This window comes from Oncorhynchus masou, chromosome 29, assembly GCF_036934945.1.
Source record: "Oncorhynchus masou masou isolate Uvic2021 chromosome 29, UVic_Omas_1.1, whole genome shotgun sequence".
NCBI lineage: Eukaryota > Metazoa > Chordata > Actinopteri > Salmoniformes > Salmonidae > Oncorhynchus > Oncorhynchus masou.
The window spans coordinates 79,017,501-79,036,711 of NC_088240.1; the positions used below are offsets into that span (position 1 = coordinate 79,017,501).

The following is a 19,211-nucleotide window of genomic DNA, read 5'->3' on the forward strand; positions in this document are numbered from 1 at the left end:
AGAATGTGGTAAATTGCATCATCCTGGCAACAATGGCTTACACTTAAATAATGTGCCATAGAATTATGTGGCATCCCGCAAGCTGTGCTGCAGTATGCCGCAACTTTTAAAGGAAGAACCACTGTACATGATCATACTGCACAGTCGTGGAGATAGACAAGCCATAAACAAATAAACATTCTCTACTTCTATCTCATGATCTGTTCTTATGACCTCCCTCCCTTCTCTTCCTCTCCCTCTCTCCAGGTCCAGACTGGGTGGAGGCACTGGTAGAGAGTGGAGGTGTTCTGGGCAGCCGTAAGGGGGTCAACCTGCCGGGGTGTGACCTGGTGGACATGCCCGCTGTGAGTGAGCGTGATGAGGGGGACCTGAGGTTCGGCGTGGCCCAGGGGGTGGACATGGTGTTCGCCAGCTTCATCCGCTGTGGCCAGGATGTCAGGGAGGTCCGACGGGCCCTGGGGCCCTTCGGAAAGGGCATCAAGGTGGTCAGCAAGGTGGAGAGTCGCCAGGGAGTACATAAGTGAGTGTGTGTGGAGGAGAAGAGAGAGAGGAAGAGACACACACAGAGTCAACAACATGAATATAATAACTTTCACTGAATGAGTAGCTTTACAGTCTCAGATTTACACATGAACAGCGCATATCTTCAGCCTCAGTAGATGGATACCCTGCTATCAATACCTGCTGTTGGCCTTGGAATCACATGACTCATTCTGTATCTCTAACAATAAGATTATATAATCTACAGTACATACAGGAAGACAACCATACTCCTGAATTTTTCCCCCCTTTATTTAAACTAGGCAAGTCAGTTAAGAACAAATTCTTATTTTCAATGATGGCCTAGGAACAGTGGGTTGACTGCCTTGTTCAGGGGCAGAGCGACAGATTTGTACCTAAAAACAACTGTAATAACTGTTGGGCTATATGTTTAGATTTGAAATACATTCTGAGGCTGCATGATAGGACATTGCTATCAACAAACAAGTCCTACAGGCTCTGGTTTTATAGCACCAGGACTACTGATCAGTCATAGTGTATGGCCAAGTGCCACAAAAAGACATAGGCAAATTACAGTTGGCCCAGAACAGAGCAGCACGGCTGGCCCTTAAATGTACACAGAGAGCTAACTTCAATAACATGCATGTCATTCTCTCCTGGCTCAAAGTAGAGGAGCGATTGACTGCATCAATGCTTGTCTTTATGAGAGGTATGGACGTGTTGAAGGTATGGGGCTGTCTGTTCAAATGACATACACACTGCTCAAACAACCATGCATACCCCACAAGGCATGCCATTGCCACCAGGGGTCTCTTCACAGTCCCCAAGTTCAGAAAAGACTCTGGGAAATGCATAGTACTACATAGAGCCATGGCTACATGGAACTAATCCACATCAAATAACTCAAGCAAGCAGTAGAATCAGATACCTTATGGAACAACGCGGACTGTGAAGAGACACACACACAGGCACTCACAAACGCATACGCACAGACACGCTAACACACACACTCTACACACACTACACACATTGTAATGTTGTAATATTGTTTTATTGTGGTATTATACATTTTGTATTATAGATACACTACAGTATACAGTACCAGTCAAACGTTTGGACACACCTACTCATTCCAGTGTTTTTCTATGATCAAGGCGAACTGGCAACAGACAAACAGAGAACACAGGTATAAGTACACTGGGGATAAGGGAGAAGATGGGCGACACCTGGAGGGGGGTGGAGACAAGCACAAAGACAGGTGAAACACACCAGGGTGTGACAACTATAAAAAAACACAAATGGAAACATGTAGTAACCAAAAAAGTGTTAAACAAATCTAAATATATTTTAGATTCTACAATGTAGCCACCCTTTGCCTTGATGACAGCTTTGCACACGCTTGGCATTTTCTCAATCAGTGTATATACAAAGAATGTGGACTCCCCTTCAAATGAGTGGATTCGGACAAACATTGGCAGTAGGATTGCCTTACTGAAGAGCTCAGTGAATTACAACGTGGCACCGTCATAGGATGCTACCTTTTCAGTAAGGCAGTTTGTAAAATTTCTGCCCCGGTCAACTGTAAGTGCTGTTTTTGTGAAGTGGAAGCGTCTAGGAGCAACAACGGCTTAACTGCGAAGTGGTAGGCCACACAAGCTCACAGAAGGGGACCGTGCGTATAATCACACTGACAGCTGACAGCAGAGTGATGGATGAGGATGTGTCAGAACTATATAGGATCTGGATATTATATATACTGTATATGATACATCACCCATATGGCTGTCTGTATATGAGTATGTCATCATAAGTCATGTCTACTTCTCTTCTTCCTCCTCCTACCCTCCCCCTCCCTCCCTCCCTCCCTCCCTCCCTCCCTCCCTCCCTCCCTCCCTCCCTCCCTCCCTCCCTCCCTCCCTCCCTCCCTCCCTCCTGCTCTCCCTCTCTCTACCTCTCCCTCCCTCTCCCTCCTTCTCTCTCTCCCTCCCTCTCTCTCTCGCTCTCTCTCTCTCAGTTTCTTGGAGATCCTGGCGGAGAGTGATGGGGTGATGGTTGCCAGGGGCGACCTGGGCATAGAGATCCCTGCAGAGAAAGTCTTCATCGCTCAGAAGATGATGATCGGACGTTGCAACTCCGCTGGCAAGCCTGTTATCTGTGCCACACAGGTCAGAGGACACACACACACACATACTCACACAGTCCTGGAGCCATGTTGAGTGTGTTGTATGGTACACTCTTGACTCAGAGTGACAGCATAATAGCAGGTATTTCTATAAAAGGCCAAAATGCACACATACACATGCAGACACACACACACGCACACACACACACACACACACACACACACACAAATACTTCAAGGCATGAAGAGCGGGGAAGGGCCAAACAACATACACACGCAGTTGGGATGTGTTTACATAGGATATTAGCAACAGGACACAAAATATAATGATGATAACATAGATACTGTCTCTCACAGACACACACACACATAGACACGGACACAAACACTCCTCGGTCTCATGTTCTCTCTGTCTCCTTCATATTGACTCATATGGCTAGACTCTGTGTGGAGTCTCACGAATATCAATAACCATCCCTCCCCATCACTCTACCCACTCTATTCTCAGTGTCTTCTCTCATGTTGCCCAACCACATCCTTTGTGTGCTGATGTGTGTGAAGTTGGTAACGGTGTGTGTGTGTGTGTGTGGTAGATGTTGGAGAGCATGGTAGCCCACCCCAGGCCTACGCGTGCGGAGGGCAGTGACGTAGCTAACGCAGTGTTGGATGGAGCCGACTGTGTGATGCTCTCTGGGGAGACGGCTAAAGGACTGTTCCCTGTCGAGTCTGTGGTCATGATGCACTCGGTCAGTGTGTGAAGAGTAGAAAGTCCATTCTATTAAATAATCATTTGGTGGGTGCTTATATTTGTCCTATTTCACACGTGTACAAGTGTGTATTATAGATGTGTAAATTGGAAATGTGTTTTTCAATATATCCCAACTCCCACTGAGACACCCTCAGAGAGTGGGGTCACGGCCAGCCATTATCAACAGCGACCCTGGAGCAATTAGGATGGTTAAGTGGCCGGCTCAAGGGCACATCGACATATTTTTCACTTTGTCGGCTTGGCTATTCAAACTAGCGACCTTTTGGTTACTGGCCCAACGCTCTAACCGCTAGGCTACCTGCTGCCTGTCAAATATGGAGAGTTGGGCTGTAGGACACTTCTAAGGAATCAAAATGTCTGACAAACTTAGATTTTGGGGTGACCAATCCCTATATGGGCTGCAGGCCCAGACGGCATCCCCAGCCGCGCCCTCAGAGCATGCGCAGACCAGCTGGCTGGTGTGTTTACGGACATATTCAATCAATCCCTATCTCAGTCTGCTGTTCCCACATGCTTCAAGAGGGCCATCATTGTTCCTGTTCCCAAGAAAGCTAAGGTAACTGAGCTAAACGACTACCGCCCCGTAGCACTCACTTCCGTCATCATGAAGTGCTTTGAGAGACTAGTCAAGGACCATATCACCTCCACCCTACCTGACACCCTAGACCCACTCCAATTTGCTTACCGCCCAAATAGGTCCACAGACGATGCAATCTCAACCACACTGCACACTGCCCTAACCCATCTGGACAAGAGGAATACCTATGTGAGAATGCTGTTCATCGACTACAGCTCGGCATTTAACACCATAGTACGCTCCAAGCTCGTCATCAAGCTCGAGACCCTGGGTCTCGACCCCGCCCTGTGCAACTGGGTACTGGACTTCCTGACGGGCCGCCCCCAGGTGGTGAGGGTAGGCAACAACATCTCCACCCCGCTGATCCTCAACACTGGGGCCCCACAAGGGTGCGTTCTGAGCCCTCTCCTGTACTCCCTGTTCACCCACGACTGCGTGGCCACGCACGCTTCCAACTCAATCATCAAGTTTGCGGACGACACAACAGTGGTAGGCTTGATTACCAACAACGACGAGACGGCCTACAGGGAGGAGGTGAGGGCCCTCGGAGTGTGGTGTCAGGAAAATAACCTCACACTCAACGTCAACAAAACTAAGGAGATGATTGTGGACTTCATGAAACATCAGAGGGAACACCCCCCTATCCACATCGATGGAACAGTAGTGGAGAGGGTAGTAAGTTTTAAGTTCCTCGGCATACACATCACAGACAAACTGAATTGGTCCACCCACACAGACAGCATCGTGAAGAAGGCGCAGCAGTGCCTCTTCAACCTCAGGAGGCTGAAGAAATTCGGCTTGTCACCAAAAGCACTCACAAACTTCTACAGATGCACAATCGAGAGCATCCTGGCGGGCTGTATCACCGCCTGGTACGGCAACTGCTCTGCCCACAACCGTAAGGCTCTCCAGAGGATAGTGAGGTCTGCACAACGCATCACCGGGGGCAAACTACCTGCCCTCCAGGACACCTACACCACCCGATGTTACAGGAAGGCCATAAAGATCATCAAGGACAACAACCACCCGAGCCACTGCCTGTTCACCCCGCTATCATCCAGAAGGCGAGGTCAGTACAGGTGCATCAAAGCTGGGACCGAGAGACTGAAAAACAGCTTCTATCACAAGACCATCAGACTGTTAAACAGCCACCACTAACATTGAGTGTCTGCTGCCAACACACTGACTCAACTCCAGCCACTTTAATAATGGGAATTGATGGGAAATGATGTAAAATATATCACTAGCCACTTTAAACAATGCTACCTAATATAATGTTTACATACCCTACATTATTCATCTCATATGTATACGTATATACTGTACTCTATATCATCTACTGCATCCTTATGTAATACATGTATCACTAGCCACTTTAACTATGCCACTTTGTTTACATACTCATCTCATATGTATATACTGTACTCGATACCATCTACTGTGTCTTGCCTATGCTGCTCTGTACCATCACTCATTCATATATCTTTATGTACATATTCTTTATCCCCTTAAACTTGTGTGTATAAGACAGTAGTTTTGGAATTGTTAGTTAGATTACTTGTTGGTTATTACTGCATTGTCGGCTCTAGAAGCATTTCGCTACACTCGCATTAACATCTGCTAACCATGTGTATGTGACAAATAAAATTTGATTTGATTTGATAACAATTCCCCCTTCATCTCTGTCACACCACACCACACACACCTACAGATCTGCAGGGAGGCAGAGGCAGCCATCTTCCAACAGCAGTTGTTTGAGGAGCTTCGTCGTCTGACCCCTCTGTCCAATGATCCTACTGAGGTCACTGCTATAGGAGCTGTGGAGTCATCCTTCAAATGCTGTGCTGGAGCTGTCATAGTACTCACTACTACTGGCAGGTATGCTGTTATACACACACACACATGCTCACTGACACCACACGTACTGTACATGCAAACACACACATGCTCACTGACTCCAACCCTCTCCCTTTCTGCTCATTCTATCCCTCTCTCTCTCCCAGGTCAGCCCAGCTCCTGTCCCGGTATCGCCCACGCTGTCCCATCGTCGCGGTAACAAGAAGTCCACAGGTGAGATAGAATACTGGCCCACTCTACGAGACACAACCCCTAAGGTTAGGTTTAGGATTGTTGTTTGATATGTGGTTGTAGCCTGTAGAGTGGGGCTGTTACCTGCCTCCTTCAGGGTAAAGGTAAAGGCTGTTAGTTCGGGTGGACTGATGCAGTGTGTGTGTTCTGTCTCCAGGTGGCACGTCAGGCCCAGCTGCTGAGGGGTGTGTTCCCAGTGCTGTTCCACCCCCTCCCTGCCCCCGTCTGGGCTGACGATGTAGACAACAGAGTCAACTTCGGCATGAACATAGGTCTGTGTGTGTTGAAGGGGTGGGTGTGTGAGAGAGAGAGAAAAGGAGTGGGAAAGATGGGGAGAAAGTAGGAAAGAGAGAACGTAAGTTTAGTGTCATATGGATGTTATTCATGTCTCTTTTCACTATCTCACCATGTCTGTCTCCCCCTTCCACTCTCCCTCACTGTCTGTCTCCTTCTTCCACCCTCCCTGTCTGCCTCCCCCTTCCACCCTCCCTCACTGTGTCTGCCTCCCCCTTCCACCCTCCCTCACTGTGACTTCCTCCCCCTTCCACCCTCCCTCACTTTGACTTCCTCCCTCTTCCACCCTCCTTCACTGTGTCTGCCTCCCCCTTCCACCCTCCTTCACTGTGTCTGCCTCCCCCTTCCACCCTCCTTCACTGTGTCTGCCTCCCTCTTCCACCCTCCCTCACTGTGTCTGCCTCCCTCTTCCACCCTCCTTCACTGTGTCTGCCTCCCCCTTCCACCCTCCTTCACTGTGTCTGCCTCCCTCTTCCACCCTCCTTCACTGTGTCTGCCTCCCTCTTCCACCCTCCCTTACTGTGTCTCCCTCCCTCTTCCACCCTCCTTCACTGTGTCTGCCTCCCTCTTCCACCCTCCTTCACTGTGTCTGCCTCCCTCTTCCACCCTCCTTCACTGTGTCTGCCTCCCTCATCCACCCTCCTTCACTGTGTCTGCCTCTCTCTTCCACTCTCCTTCACTGTGTCTGCCTCCCCCTTCCACCCTCCTTCACTGTGTCTGCCTCCCTCTTCCACCCTCCCTCACTGTGTCTGCCTCCCTCTTCCACCCTCCTTCACTGTGTCTGCCTCCCCCTTCCACCCTCCTTCACTGTGTCTGCCTCCCTCTTCCACCCTCCTTCACTGTGTCTGCCTCCCTCTTCCACCCTCCTTCACTGTGTCTGCCTCCCCTTCCACCCTCCTTCACTGTGTCTGCCTCCCTATTCCACCCTCCTTCACTGTGTCTGCCTCCCTCTTCCACCCTCCTTCACTGTGTCTGCCTCCCTCTTCCACCCTCCTTCACTGTGTCTGCCTCCCTCTTCCACCCTCCCTCACTGTGTCTGCCTCCCTCTTCCACCCTCCTTCACTGTGTCTGCCTCCCCCTTCCACCCTCCTTCACTGTGTCTGCCTCCCTCTTCCACCCTCCTTCACTGTGTCTGCCTCCCTCTTCCACCCTCCTTCACTGTGTCTGCCTCCCTCTTCCACCCTCCTTCACTGTGTCTGCCTCCCTCTTCCACCCTCCTTCACTGTGTCTGCCTCCCTCTTCCACCCTCCCTTACTGTGTGTAGGAAAGGCCAGGGGCTTCTTCAAGACAGGTGACATGGTGATCGTGGTGACCGGCTGGATCCCTGGTTCTGGTCACACTAACATCATGAGGGCAGTCCACGTGCCCTAAACATTCTGTTCTTATTGGACACTACCACTGACTGGCTGACAGGCCCACCAATCCTAAGTGGCACATAGCCTAACAGACACACTAACTGGAACACTAACTACATAGATAGCATAGAACTCGAATTAATACATTTCCCTTATGTGGAGATGAAATACATAAACAAAACAACAGTTTAGAGATTACGGTGAAAAGTCTATATTTTTTCCATGTTCATTGAAAGTGATTTTAATGTAGTCAATGTTTTGGTGTGTTTATTCATTTCTGTCTTGGAAGCACTGCCTCTCTCCAAATAAAGCTTGGAGCATAACCGTATCATAACATGGTGTGACATCTGCCTTTCTCTCTCATTATGGAGGTCAGGCAGTGAATTATCTAGCAATTAACATGTCGTCCAATGAGCTACTATTAACTGCTAGTCCTCATTGCTAGGTTAGTTATATCCGGTTATGACGATGACACGCATAACCAATCAATTATAGTGATGTCTCATAGATATCTCCATATCTCCCCTTTTCTGAGAGAAATCCAAACTATACATCCTCTCTACCTAATACAAATATTCACCCTGTGGACCTTTTCAATACAGTCCACAGCAACATAAGGATCATTCTGCCCTGAAACAGTTGCTGTTCCTATACCTCATTTTTTCCTTTTTTTTCTCAAGTGTCTCTGAACCTCAGTGGTAGTTTTCCCTCTTCACCTCTGGAGGTCATTCTCACCAGTTGTGGTGAGGCTGGCTGAGGTGGTGGACTGAGTGAGAGGATGGGAGTTGGATGGCTCACTGGTAGACTGGGTGACTCTTTTGTTGTTCTCTCTGGAGTAGGTGACAAAAGCCTGAAGGTGTCGCCTGTTTCTCTGAGCGATTGTGCCGTGTTCAGTTTCCACAACGTAGGATCTCGGCTCTGGAGATATGCTGATGACAACTGCTGGTGTTTTCCATCCTTTCTCTCCATCCAAATTGACTCTGACACCCTGTCCAGGGTGTAATTCCAGTAGGGGGCGCACTGTATGCTTCCTGTTATAGAAGAACTGGTAAGCTTGTTTGGCTTTCTGGTCCTTCTGTTTAACAGTGTTATGGCTGAAGTGTTTTGGTTGTAGTTTCCCACCCAGCACGGGGACCGTCGTCCATATCTGACGTGTCATGAGTTGTGCTGGGCTTGCTCCTGATGGCTGTGGCTCGGTAGCACATCACAGCCATGTGTGGGTCTGGTTGTTTAAGAATTTGATTAGCTGTCTGTACAGCTCTCTCCTCAGCTCCATTTGTCTGCGAAACATACTTCTTTATGAACTCCTTGACCTCAGTGCAGAAAACTGAGTAGCGTTGTCGCTAACGAGCTCGGTAGGTATCCCCCATCTTACAAACAAACCTTTGAGGCGGGTGATGACCTGCTGGCTCGTAGTGGTGGGCAGGTGAGCTATTTCTATGTCTCTAGAAAAGTAGTCACCACTATGTGGCATATCTGTGTCCCTAGAATAGTAGTCACCACTATGTGGTATTTCTATGTCCCTAGAATAGTAGAACACCCCTATGTTGTATTTATAATGTCCCTAGAATAGTAGTCACCACTATGTGGTATTTCTATATCCCTAGAATAGTAGAACACCCCTATGTTGTATTTATAATGTCCCTAGAATAGTAGTCACCTCTATGTGGTATTTCTATATCCCTAGAATAGTAGAACACCCCGATGTGGTATATCTATGTCCCTATAATAGTAGAACACCACTATGTGGTATTTCTATGTCCCTAGAATAGTAGAACACCACTATGTGGTATTTCTAATGTCCCTAGAATAGTAGTCACCACTATGTGGTATTTCTAATGTCCCTAGAATAGTAGAACACCCCTATGTGGTATTTCTAATGTCCCTAGAATAGTCGTCCACCACTATGTGGTATTTCTATGTCCCTAGAATTGTAGAACACCACTATGTGGTATTTCTATGTCCCTAGAATAGTAGTCCACCACTATGTGGTATTTCTAATGTACCTAGAATAGTAGAACACCACTATGTGGTATTTCTAATGTCCCTAGAATAGTCGTCCACCACTATGTGGTATTTCTATGTCCCTAGAATAGTAGTCCACCACTATGTGGTATTTCTATGTCTGCAAGGGATTTCCTCCTCTTCTTCCGAAGAGGAGAGGCGAAAAGGATCAGAGGACCAATATGCGGCATGGTAAGTGTCCATGGTTCTTTTTAATACGTAAAGGTACACATGAACAACTGACTACAAAAACAAGAAATGTGAAAAACCCCAAACAGTCCTATCTGGTGCAGACACAGAGACAGGAACAATCACCCACCAACACACAGTGAAACCCAGGCTACCTAAGTATGATTCTTAATCAGAGACAACTAATGACACCTGCCTCAGATTGAGAACCATACTTGGCCGAAATATAGAAATACCCAAAATATAGAACAAACAAACATAGACTGCCCACCCAACTCACGCCCTGACCATACTAAATAAAGACAAAACAAAGGAAATAAAGGTCAGAACGTGACAATGTCCCGAGAATAGTAGTCGCCACTATGTAGCATTTCTATGTCCCTAGAATAGTAGTCCACCACTATGTGGTATTTCTATATCCCTAGAATAGTAGTCACCACTATGTTGTATTTCTATGTTCCTAGAATAGTAGTCCACCACTATGTGGTATTTCTATATCCCTAGAATAGTAGTCACCACTATGTTGTATTTCTATGTCCCTAGAATATTCGTCCACCACTATGTGGTATTTATATGTCCCTAGAATAGTAGTCCACCCCTATGTGGTATTTCTATGTCCCAAGAATAGTAGAACACCCCTATGTGGTATTTATAATGTCCCTAGAATAGTAGTCACCACTATGTGGTATTTATATTTCCCTAGAATAGTGGTCCACCACTATGTGGTATTTCTATGTCCCTAAAATAGTAGTCCACCACTATGTGGTATTTCTAATGTCCCTAGAATAGTAGTCACCACTATGTTGTATATCTATGTCCCGAGAATAGTCGTCCACCACTATGTGGTATTTCTGTCCCTAGAATAGTAGTCACCGCTATGTGGTATTTCTAATGTCCCTAGAATAGTAGAACACCCCTATGTGGTATTTCTAATGTCCCTAGAATAGTAGAACACCACTATGTAGCATTTCTATGTCCCTAGAATAGTAGTCCACCCCTATGTGGTATTTATAATGTCCCTAGAAAAGTAGTCACCACTATGTGCTATATGTGCTAACCCCAAACAGTCCTATCTGGTGCAGACACAGAGACAGGAACAATCACCCACCAACACACAGTGAAACCCAGGCTACCTAAGTATGATTCTTAATCAGAGACAACTAATGACACCTGCCTCAGATTGAGAACCATACTTGGCCGAAATATAGAAATACCCAAAATATAGAACAAACAAACATAGACTGCCCACCCAACTCACGCCCTGACCATACGAAATAAAGACAAAACCAAGGAAATAAAGGTCAGAACGTGACAATGTCCCGAGAATAGTAGTCACCACTATGTAGCATTTCTATGTCCCTAGAATAGTAGTCCACCACTATGTGGTATTTCTATGTCCCTAGAATAGTAGAACACCCCTATGTGGTATTTCTAATGTCCCTAGAATAGTAGTCCACCACTATGTTGTATTTCTATGTCCCTAGAATACAGAACACCACTATGTGGTATTTATAATGTCCCTATAATAGTAGTCACCACTATGTGGTATTTCTATGTCCCTAGAATAGTAGAACACCCCTATGTGGTATTTATAATGTCCCTAAAATAGTAGTCACCACTATGTGGTATTTATTTTTCCATAGAATAGTGATCCACCACTATGTGGATTTCTATGTCCCTAGAATAGTAGTCACCACTATGTGGTATTTCTAATGTCCCTAGAATAGTAGAACATCCCTATGTGGTATTTCTAATGTCCCTAGAATAGTCGTCCACCACTATGTGGTATTTCTATGTCCCTAGAATAGTAGTCCACCACTATGTGGTATTTCTATGTCTGTAAGGGATTTCCTCCTCTTCTTCCGAAGAGGAGAGGCGAAAAGGATCAGAGGACCAATATGCGGCATGGTAAGTGTCCATGGTTCTTTTTAATACGTAAAGGTACACATGAACAACTGACTACAAAAACAAGAAATGTGAAAAACCCCAAACAGTCCTATCTGGTGCAGACACAGAGACAGGAACAATCACCCACCAACACACAGTGAAACCCAGGCTACCTAAGTATGATTCTTAATCAGAGACAACTAATGACACCTGCCTCAGATTGAGAACCATACTTGGCTGAAATATAGAAATACCCAAAATATAGAACAAGCAAACATAGACTGCCCACCCAACTCACGCCCTGACCATAATAAATAAAGACAAAACAAAGAAAATAAAGGTCAGAACGTGACAATGTCCCGAGAATAGTAGTCACCACTATGTAGCATTTCTATGTCCCTAGAATAGTAGTCCACCACTATGTGGTATTTCTATATCCCTAGAATAGTAGTCACGACTATGTTGTATTTCTATGTCCCTAGAATAGTCGTCCACCACTATGTGGTATTTATATGTCCCAAGAATAGTAGAACACCCCTATGTGGTATTTATAATGTCCCTAGAATAGTAGTCACCACTATGTGGTATTTATTTTTCCCTAGAATAGTGATCCACCACTATGTGGATTTCTATGTCCCTAGAATAGTAGTCACCGCTATGTGGTATTTCTAATGTCCCTAGAATAGTAGAACACCCCTATGTGGTATTTCTAATGTCCCTAGAATAGTCGTCCACCACTATGTGGTATTTCTATGTCCCTGGAATAGTAGAACACCACTATGTGGTATTTATATGTCCCTAGAATAGTAGAACACCACTATGTGGTATTTCTAATGTCCCTAGAATAGTAGTCACCACTATGTGGTATTTTTAATGTCCCTAAAATAGTAGAACACCCCTATGTGGTTTTTATATGTCCCTAGAATAGTAGTCCACCACTATGTGGTATTTCTATGTCCCTAGAATAGTAGAATACCCCTATGTGGTATTTATATGTCCCTAGAATAGTAGTCCACCACTATGTGGTATTTCTATGTCTCTAGAATAGTAGGACACCACAATGTGGTATTTCTATGTCCCTAGAATAGTAGTCCACCACTAGGTGGTATTTCTATGTTCCTAGAATAGTAGAAGACCCCTATGTGGTATTTCTAATGTCCCTAGAATAGTAGTCCACCACTATGTTGTATTTCTATGTCCCTAGAATAGCAGAACACCACTATGTGGTATTTCTAATGTCCCTAGAATAGTAGTCCACCACTATGTTGTATTTCTATGTCCCTAGAATAGTCGTCCACCACTATGTGGTATTTCTAATGTCCCTAGAATAATAGAACACTACAATGTGGTATTTCTAATGTCCCTAGAATAATAGAACACCACTATGTGGTATTTCTAATGTCCCTAGAATAGTAGTCCACCACTATGTTGTATTTCTATGTCCCTAGAATAGTCGTCCACCACTATGTGGTATTTATAATGTCCCTAAAATAGTAGTTCACCCCTATGTGGTATTTCTATGTCCCTAGAATAGTAGTCACCACTATGTTGTATTTCTATGTCCCTAGAATAGTAGAACACCACTATGTAGCATTTCTATGTCCCTAGAATAGTAGTCCACCCCTATGTGGTATTTATAATGTCCCTAGAAAAGTAGTCACCACTATGTGCTATTTCTATCTCCCTAGAATAGTAGAAAACCCCTATGTGGTATTTCTAATGTCCCTAGAATAGTAGTCACCACTATGTTGTATTTCTAATGTCTCTAGAATAGTAGAACACCACTATGTGGTATTTCTAATGTCCCTAGAATAGTAGTCCACCACTATCAAATCAAATCAAATTTTATTTGTCACATACACATGGTTAGCAGATGTTAATGCGAGTGTAGCGAAATGCTTGTGCTTCCAGTTCCGACAATGCAGTAATAATCAACAAGTAACCTAACTAACAATTCCAAAACTAATATCTTATACACAGTGTAAGGGGATAAAGAATATGTACATAAAGATATGAATGAGTGATGGTGCAGAGCAGCATAGGCAAGATACAGTAGATGGTATCGAGTACAGTATATACATATGAGATGAGTATGTAAACAAAGTGGCATAGTTAAAGTGGCTAGTGATACATGTATTACATAAGGATGCAGTAGATGATGGAGTACAGTATATACGTATACATATGAGATGAATAATGTAGGGTATGTAAACATTATATTAGGTAGCATTGTTTAAAGTGGCTAGTGATACATTTTACATCCTTTCCCATCAATTCCCATTATTGAAGTGGCTGGACTATGTTGTATTGTATCACTATGTTGTATTTCTATGTCCCCAGAATAGTCGTCCACCACTATGTGGTATTTCTATGTCCCTAGAATAGTCGTCCACCACTATGTGGTATTTCTAATGTCCCTAGAATAGTAGTCACCTCTATGTGGTATTTCTAATGTCCCTAGAATAGTAGTCACCGCTATGTGGTATTTCTAATGTCCCTAGAATAGTAGAACACCACTATGTGGTATTTCTATGTCCCTAGAATAGTAGAACACCACTATGTAGCATTTCTATGTCCCTAGAATAGTAGTCCACCACTATGTGGTATTTCTATGTCCCTAGAATAGTAGAACACCACTATGAGGTATTTCTTGCCCTCTAGCTGCGATCAAGTGCTTCTCTCTTTTGAGTTGGTTTGTTCTCTGTACAGAACCTGCATGACAGAACCTGCATGACTTCACCTTTCTGGCGAAGTGGACGCTGATCTGCTCTGAATGGCGCAGGATTTGTGTTGCCCTCTCCAGTGTCAAGTCTGGCTCCAGCTGTAGCTTTTGTGAAACATCACTGTCCATCATGCCAATCACAATATTTGTTTGTCCTTTGTAGTTCCAAATTCGCAGTATTCAGATAGCTCATACAGATTCCTCACAAAAGATTCCACTGTCTGAATGCGCCTTTCTGAATGTGCTGTGGCACAAAATGTTCATTCCATTTTTCAATCAAAGTCATCTAAGGATAATGCATTGTAGACAATATCTGCATCTTTCCCCATTGCATAAAGTTGCAACACACCGGTCTCCTTTTCCAGTTTCAATGCCACTCAACTGGAAAACTCTTCAGATAGGCCATGCTGAGGCTGCAAGATATCAAACAGCTCTGGTGGGTTGAATTTTGACATTTTCCTCACTAATCGTCAGTGTGTGACTTCTTTAATTCTGACATGTAATTTTTACCAGGCAATTCAGTTAAGAACAAATTCTTATTTTCAATGACGTCCTAGGAACAGTGGGTTAACTGCCTGTTCAGGGGCAGAACCAGAGATTTGTACCTTGGGGCTACCCTACCGCCCCATGTTTACTAACTCTTAAATCAGACAATTATCTTGCAGTCCACACAGCTACTATCTTCTAGTCCTCATTGCTAGGTTAGTAATATCTGGTTATGAGGATGACACACATAACCAATCAATTATGGAGATAACTATCAGACATCACTACACTCTCTCTCTTCACCCCTCTCTCTCTCTCTCTCTCTTCACCCCCCCTCTCTCTCTCTCTCTCTTCACCCCTCTCTCTCTCTGTCTCTCTCTCTCTCTTCTCTCTCTCTGTCTCTCTCTCTCTTCACCCCCCCTCTCTCTGTCTCTCTCTCTCTGTGACGCATTTATGTTCGGTGTGCATGGTCCCCATCCATCAAATCATGTTTTTATACTGTTTGAGAAACAAATAATGAACTGCAATTAAGCCATTTCAGTTGCCAGTTATTGCGACCGTTGTCAGTCATATGCGGTGTGGAAATAGATAAGGCTTATCTCTGTCACTGTGGCTGGTGGAGATATTCGGTTTGACCGATGCCATTAGATGCGGAGTTTTCTGAGCTGTGTCCTATATTGTACCGACTGAGATGACCCACATCCGTGCGCACGGCGACTGCCCATAAACGAATTAACTGTCTCTCTTCTGTTTCTTATTTTCTCTCCCATGTCCCTTTCCTTCCGCTTGCTCTGTCGCTCCTTAAGGGAAAATCCACTCAGAAATGGTCGTTAAGCATCATACGGCGCATTTTGCATCATCATTAGGATGTGGCAAGTGACAATTTGATTTTTGAAAGTCCTATATCTTGAAAATTCTGACAGGGAAAACACTTTAGGAATTTATCAACAGTGGACTAATGAAAAAAATATATATATATAGGGAGAGAGAAAAAAAAATATTTAGGGAGGGAAATAAAGAGAAAGAGAGAGAGAGGGGTGCGTTGAAGGACAAATTCTTCAACGCACCTCTCTCTCTTTCTCTTTATTTCCCTCCCTCGCGCAATTCGCCCGTTGTATTGGGGTGGATGACGCGGCACCCATACCTGTGCTGTGTGCTTCTTGCGCCGGCTGGGTGTGCAGCCTGGGGAAGGAAGGGTGATGGGGATGCGGCTGCCATGGTAACACGTCGATTAGATTCAGACCTTTGTGTGTATTTATTTATTTAATATTTCAGTTGCGTGCCTGAGAGGTGACGGGTGTTTTGGAAGTCAGCCTGCAATCGGAATCAGAATAGTAAGACTGGTGTCGCGTTCCTTTTGAGTTATGATTGGCCATAGAATTGCCTATTTAAATATTTGGCTATTCCTTCTCAAGCTCAACAAGTTATTCCGGTTGGAACAGTTCTTCATGGATATAATTCATTCAAGTGCACTTCATTTCCTTGCATGGTTTGATTCATCAAGATTCGTTAAAAACATGTAAATGAAACGAAGGTTTTGTTCATCGTAAATGAATAGGATGGGCTCCAAAGATGTCGCTGTAACGGTCCAAGGATGTCATTGGGAGTGACTGGAGAAGTGGAAGAGGAGGGGAAACGCGTCTGAAATAGCAGAACATTTATCCGGGCGGATTTGTAGACGTCACATATTCTGCACTTGCCCAGGTTGTCTGTTCTGTTTATGTGTTTCCGAACTGGATTCCGAAAATAACCCTAATGCTGACGCTAACAGCTTGTCTTGTTTTACGTGCCCGGACAAAGGGAATATTATTGGGTGTTAGGCGAGTGTCGACTAAATTGGGGGTACCACCACTTGCATAGGTACTCTTGCTTATTTTCGTGTCTTTGTGTGTGTATCTCTGTCTGTGTTTGAAAGCGTGTTTCAGTATAAATCGGTGCGTTGGTGAGTCAGACTGTGTGCAAGTGTCTGTCTGTGTGTGTCTCGTGCCCGTTTGTGTCCGTTATAACAAACCAATCCGTGCTGATGAGGCTCACGTGTACTTGTCATTCATAGGTAGCCAACCACCCAAAACTACCACCTCTCATCCACTGTCAAGATGAACTCTTACAGTATACTACCATGTGTCGATGAGAGCAAGAGGGAGACATATCCTTGACAACCAGAGAGGGAGGGTCAAAGAGCGACCTGCGTCATTATCCCTGGGAGAGAGACCAGGAATTAGGTGCCAATATGCCTGGTGTGGAAACTCTGAGAGCGTCAGTAGAAAGGAGAAGGTGGGCCTCAGGCCAGGAGAACAAGGGAGGATGGAGAGATCTCGATGAAGAAAAGCGAGCTGGGGAAAGGAGGAGATAAGAGAAAGCACTGCCAGCATATTTTTGGAGTGACAAATCTATTGTTTTTACGTGGCAAACACCCAGAGGCGGGGTTAGGATGCACAGATCAGTGGAGAGGAGACAGATCACTACAACCATTGGAGATTATAAAAACTTGAGGTCAACTATTTAATCACCACCTTTCTCTTTCCCCAGACAGTCTTAGCTTGTAGCCTGTTATTAGGCTCCTAGTTGAACATTGACAGGACATATTGTCCCGTTTTGACAATCTGTTTCCGGAGTGAGAGTGACAGGTTATATTGATCTCCCTTTGCCCCCCTTCTCCCTGGTTAGGGGATGGATGGGGTGGCGGGAGGTGTTGGGCCCCCTGGCGGGGGTGAGGGTCGGCCGGGTCGTAGTGGAGGAGACTCTAAAAGGCGCAGTAAGGGCAGCCTGCCCTCCCCAGGGTACCGCCTCTCCCAGGCATCGCTGGAGGGTGACAGGTCAGGGGTCGAGGGGTCCGGTTCTGGAGGGGGGCGACGGCGCCTCTCCATCTTGAGTGCCACCAGAGACGGCTTCCCCTTCCATTCAGCTGGCACCCCGACCACCCCTGTCCCCCTGCCCCCTCCTCCAGCCCCCTTCTCCTCCACCCAGCAGCGTTCTGTTGGCTTTTCCTCGTCACGCGCCGCCCTTGCCTCCACTTCCTCCTCCACCGGCACCGGAGTGGTCGTTGTAGCGTTGGGCCCGGAAACCACGACAACCACGGCTTGTAACACCGTGGCGGGCACGCCGGAGATGGGAAGTCTGTCTGGGACGGGGGGCATGGGGGGGTTTGGGATGGGTCTAGACGGGGAGGACTACAGCTACTCCAACCAGTCCACCTTCATCCAGAGACAGTTTGGAGCCATGCTGCAGCCGGGGGTCAACAAGTTCAGCCTGCGCATGTTTGGGTCCCACAAGGCCGTGGCCATGGAGCAGGAGAGACTCAAATCAGCAGGGGAGTGGATCATACACCCCTACAGCGACTTCAGGTACGCACCATACACCCTACAGCGACTTCAGATACGCACCATACACCCCTACAGCGACTTCAGGTACGCACCATACACCCTACAGCGACTTCAGATACGCACCATACACCCTACAGCGACTTCAGATACACACCATACACCCCTACAGCGACTTCAGGTACGCACCATACACCCCTACAGCGACTTCAGGTACACACCATACACCCTACAGCGACTTCAGATACGCACCATACACCCTACAGCGACTTCAGGTACACACCATACACCCTACAGCGACTTCAGGTACGCACCATACACCCTACAGCGACTTCAGATACGCACCATACACCCTACAGCAACTTCAGATACACACCATACACCCCTACAGCGACTTCAGGTACGCACCATACACCCTACAGCGACTTCAGATATGCACCATACACCCTACAGCGACTTCAGGTACGCACCATACACCCCTACTACAGCGACTTCAAGTACGCACCATACACCCTACAGCGACTTCAAGTACGCACCATACACCCTACAGCGACTTCAAGTATGCACCATACACCCTACAGCGACTTCAAGTACGCACCATACACCCTACAGCGACTTCAAGTACGCACCATACACCCTACAGCGACTTCAGGTACGCACCATACACCCCTACAGCGACTTCAGGTACGCACCATACACCCCTACAGCGACTTCAGGTACGCACCATACACCCCTACAGCGACTTCAGGTACGCACCATACACCCTACAGCGACTTCTAGTACGCACCATACACCCTACAGCGACTTCAAGTACGCACCATACACCCTACAGCGACTTCAGGTACGCACCATACACCCTACAGCGACTTCAAGTACGCACCATACACCCCTACAGCG

General features: G+C 46.0%; 1 protein-coding gene and 1 pseudogene across 4 annotated transcripts in view; both read left to right on the top strand.

Annotated features, from left to right (window-relative positions):
• The window catches only part of LOC135520676 (pyruvate kinase PKM-like), a 26,535-nt gene extending 18,495 nt beyond the window's left edge, over nt 1-8,040 (top strand). For all 4 annotated transcript variants that reach the window (XM_064946400.1, XM_064946401.1, XM_064946399.1 and 1 more), the window contains exons 6-12: nt 247-520; nt 2,516-2,666; nt 3,217-3,369; nt 5,681-5,847; nt 5,973-6,039; nt 6,215-6,329; nt 7,616-8,040. In XM_064946400.1, coding sequence (XP_064802472.1) covers nt 247-520; nt 2,516-2,666; nt 3,217-3,369; nt 5,681-5,847; nt 5,973-6,039; nt 6,215-6,329; nt 7,616-7,722 — 1,034 coding nt within the window. In that variant the 3' untranslated portion in view covers nt 7,723-8,040. The remainder of the gene's footprint in view (nt 1-246; nt 521-2,515; nt 2,667-3,216; nt 3,370-5,680; nt 5,848-5,972; nt 6,040-6,214; nt 6,330-7,615) is intronic.
• Nucleotides 8,041-16,062: 8,022 nt separating this feature from the next.
• The window catches only part of LOC135520677 (potassium/sodium hyperpolarization-activated cyclic nucleotide-gated channel 2-like), a 37,842-nt pseudogene continuing 34,693 nt past the window's right edge, over nt 16,063-19,211 (top strand).